The sequence below is a fragment of the Triticum dicoccoides genome, chromosome 5B (genome assembly GCF_002162155.2).
Source record: "Triticum dicoccoides isolate Atlit2015 ecotype Zavitan chromosome 5B, WEW_v2.0, whole genome shotgun sequence".
Lineage (NCBI taxonomy): Eukaryota > Viridiplantae > Streptophyta > Magnoliopsida > Poales > Poaceae > Triticum > Triticum dicoccoides.
In genome coordinates, this window is record NC_041389.1 from 5,335,897 (window position 1) to 5,338,323 (window position 2,427).

Consider the following 2,427-nt stretch of genomic DNA (forward strand, 5'->3'; position numbering starts at 1 on the left):
AATGTAAAACACCATTAGTTTCTCTTATATCTAATGAATAGCTTTCCTTGTGGCTCTGGCAAGATCTTGCTCCAGTCTGTCTTGGGGAAAGGAGAGATCAATTCGAGCTCAAAGTTCCTCAACAAATGGCTCCATATCACTTTAAGTTGCATGTAAGCATAGGCCTCCCCAACGCAAATGTGCCTTCCGCCGCTAAATGAAGTGTACGAGAACTTGCCACCTACTTTGTCCTCTCTTCTTTCGAGACCAAAACGATGTGGATCATACACGTGAGGGTCCTTGTATATATAGGGGATGTTATTGTTGACTATTGTAGGAGTTGCCACGATGGTCTTGAGGGATCTCATATTGTTTGCCTTGCTTTGTCTGCACCTTGAAGGGCTTATGTGTCCTGCGAACCAACATTGCCGCTGGAGGGTGCATCCTTAAGGCTTCCTTGATGCAGCAATGCAGCGTATCCATCTCTAAGAAAGCATTGTAATCTAGCCCACCTTTGTACTTCTTGGTGACTCGTTGTTGCTCCTCAATGGCAGCTCTCAAGAAGACTGGATGGCTGAGTAGACAAGATGCGGTCCAAGTGCTAGCGAGAGAGCTTGTGCGTTTCCCAGCAAATATCAATGACATGATAAGCCCGACTACCTCTGCTACCGTTGTAGGGTTGCCATCTTCGTACTCGGAGTCGATTAGTTTTTGTAGTGTGTCTTCCTCAACTCTACCATAGCTCTTACGGGACTCGACCACGTCAGAGAGTATTTGTGTTAGCCTGATCCGCGCCCTATCGCGCTGCCGGTTTACTGGAGTAGGGAGATATGGGAACAAGAAGCTCATCAAGGTCATACTGCTTTCGATCTCGTGAAAAAGTGTATGGACCTCATCAAACATGTTCTCCCGAACCTCTTTTCCGAGTAGACACCGGCTCGAGATCAACATGAGTAACTGCTCGAACTCAAACTTTAAATCAAATATGCCCTCTTCTCCCCATTTCGCAAAATATCCCTGCATATACGATCAATCTCGCCGTAAGCTTTGTGCAATTATTTCGATAATAGTAATATATTAATATGAATATGGTACCAATTACACCTGACCTCTACGCCAACGTGATATTAAGAGTTAGTTAGAACTCGAGGATGCATAAAGCCAAACTATGATAATTGATTTAGTTTACAACAGACTGGTAAAAAACGCATATACCTCCACTTCTTGAAGCATGGGATGGACATGGCTCCTCAGCCCTGATGCCTTCAGTGCTTCAGTGTGGAAGCGCATCCGCTCAATTCGTGTGGCTTTATCTCTGTCATAACCAACTGCTTTGCCAAACATGGGCACTGTGAACTCGAGCAGATTGCCGTGGCTAATATCTGACTCCAAACCTTGGAAGAAATGCACCGTCACCTCTGGCCCGATCAATAGTGTTACCTTGAGTCTAAATGAACTTACTGTGAAGACACTGCCATACTTGACATACAGATCATTAACCATAGAAGGTAGGCCCTCCTTCAGGAGGGTAGGTAATAGTCTCAGGAGAGCAACTCCATTCACCACTGGTGGAAGTTGTTGGCTTGTACACTGTGGATCAATGCAACTCATTCTTCTTGCTCTTGAGATCTTTTGGGTGGCTAATAACGTGAGGAAAAGGACCACAATGGCCCACCACACGGCGGTGCTACTTGTTAAGTCCATATGATGATATTTGGCCTGCGATTATATTAGTATGAGTTAGAGAAGACATCTATCAATATGGTGGATTGACTTCTCTTTTGAAGTCTATTAATTCCTTGCAGCAAAGCCTGGTTCAATTTTTGGTTGTCTAGGATGTATTCCAGACAACATGGTAGATGTACTTACTTGAAATTTTCTATAATACCGAATATATATCATGTAAAAATATACTCAATATGAGTCATTGCTTTGGTATTGTAAATGTTGACAATTTTTTCTAGACTTGGTCAAAGTTTTCGAAGTTTGATTTTGAAAAAACTCAAATGGATGTATGTACATATGTACCTACCGAAACAGCTAGCTTTTTTTTAGTAAAAGGAGAAGTCCATATTTTAACCTCGAATTGTCATGAATGTCTAAGAAACAACTCCGAACTTTAAAACCGTCTATATTATAACATTGTACTCTAGAAACCGGAAAAATTTCAACCCTGCCTCCCCTCAAACCGGTTTCTTGTCAGTACGAATCTTTTTGATTGAGTTGACCGCCTTGTCAACTGCCACGTCAGAAAAATGTGCTGAGAGGGTATTTCTACCATATTTTCAAATCTGTTTGCCACAAAGTGTGAAGCTTTCTTAGATTAGCCATCATGCTAGCGTTGATTTTACAGAATTGTTTCAATTTTTTGTGGACACTTTAATTTTTTGGTCAAAATTTGACAAACAAATGGGCTGAAAACGTATTCTACTGTATTTTCAAATATGG

General features: G+C 41.7%; 2 protein-coding genes across 3 annotated transcripts in view; both read right to left on the reverse strand.

Moving 5' to 3' along the window:
• Positions 1–200: 200 nt before the first annotated feature.
• On the reverse strand, positions 201–1,002 carry LOC119305841 (obtusifoliol 14-alpha demethylase-like). The gene has a single exon (XM_037582250.1). The coding sequence runs from the start codon at positions 1,000–1,002 to the stop codon at positions 298–300; it is 705 nt and encodes a 234-aa protein (XP_037438147.1). The 3' UTR covers positions 201–297.
• An 11-nt stretch (positions 1,003–1,013) lies between these two features.
• The window catches only part of LOC119306978 (obtusifoliol 14-alpha demethylase-like), a 2,617-nt gene continuing 1,203 nt past the window's right edge, over positions 1,014–2,427 (reverse strand). The window contains exon 2 of one of the 2 annotated variants that reach the window (XM_037583054.1): positions 1,014–1,698. In XM_037583054.1, coding sequence (XP_037438951.1) covers positions 1,165–1,683 — 519 coding nt within the window. In that variant the 5' untranslated portion in view covers positions 1,684–1,698 and the 3' untranslated portion in view covers positions 1,014–1,164. The remainder of the gene's footprint in view (positions 1,699–2,427) is intronic. The other variant, XM_037583053.1, reaches the window with a different exon arrangement.

Excerpts from the sequence above, each read along its gene's own strand:
- LOC119305841 (XM_037582250.1), bottom strand. The coding sequence starts at position 1,002 with ATGCAGGGATATTTTGCGAAATGGGGAGAAGAGGGCATATTTGATTTA.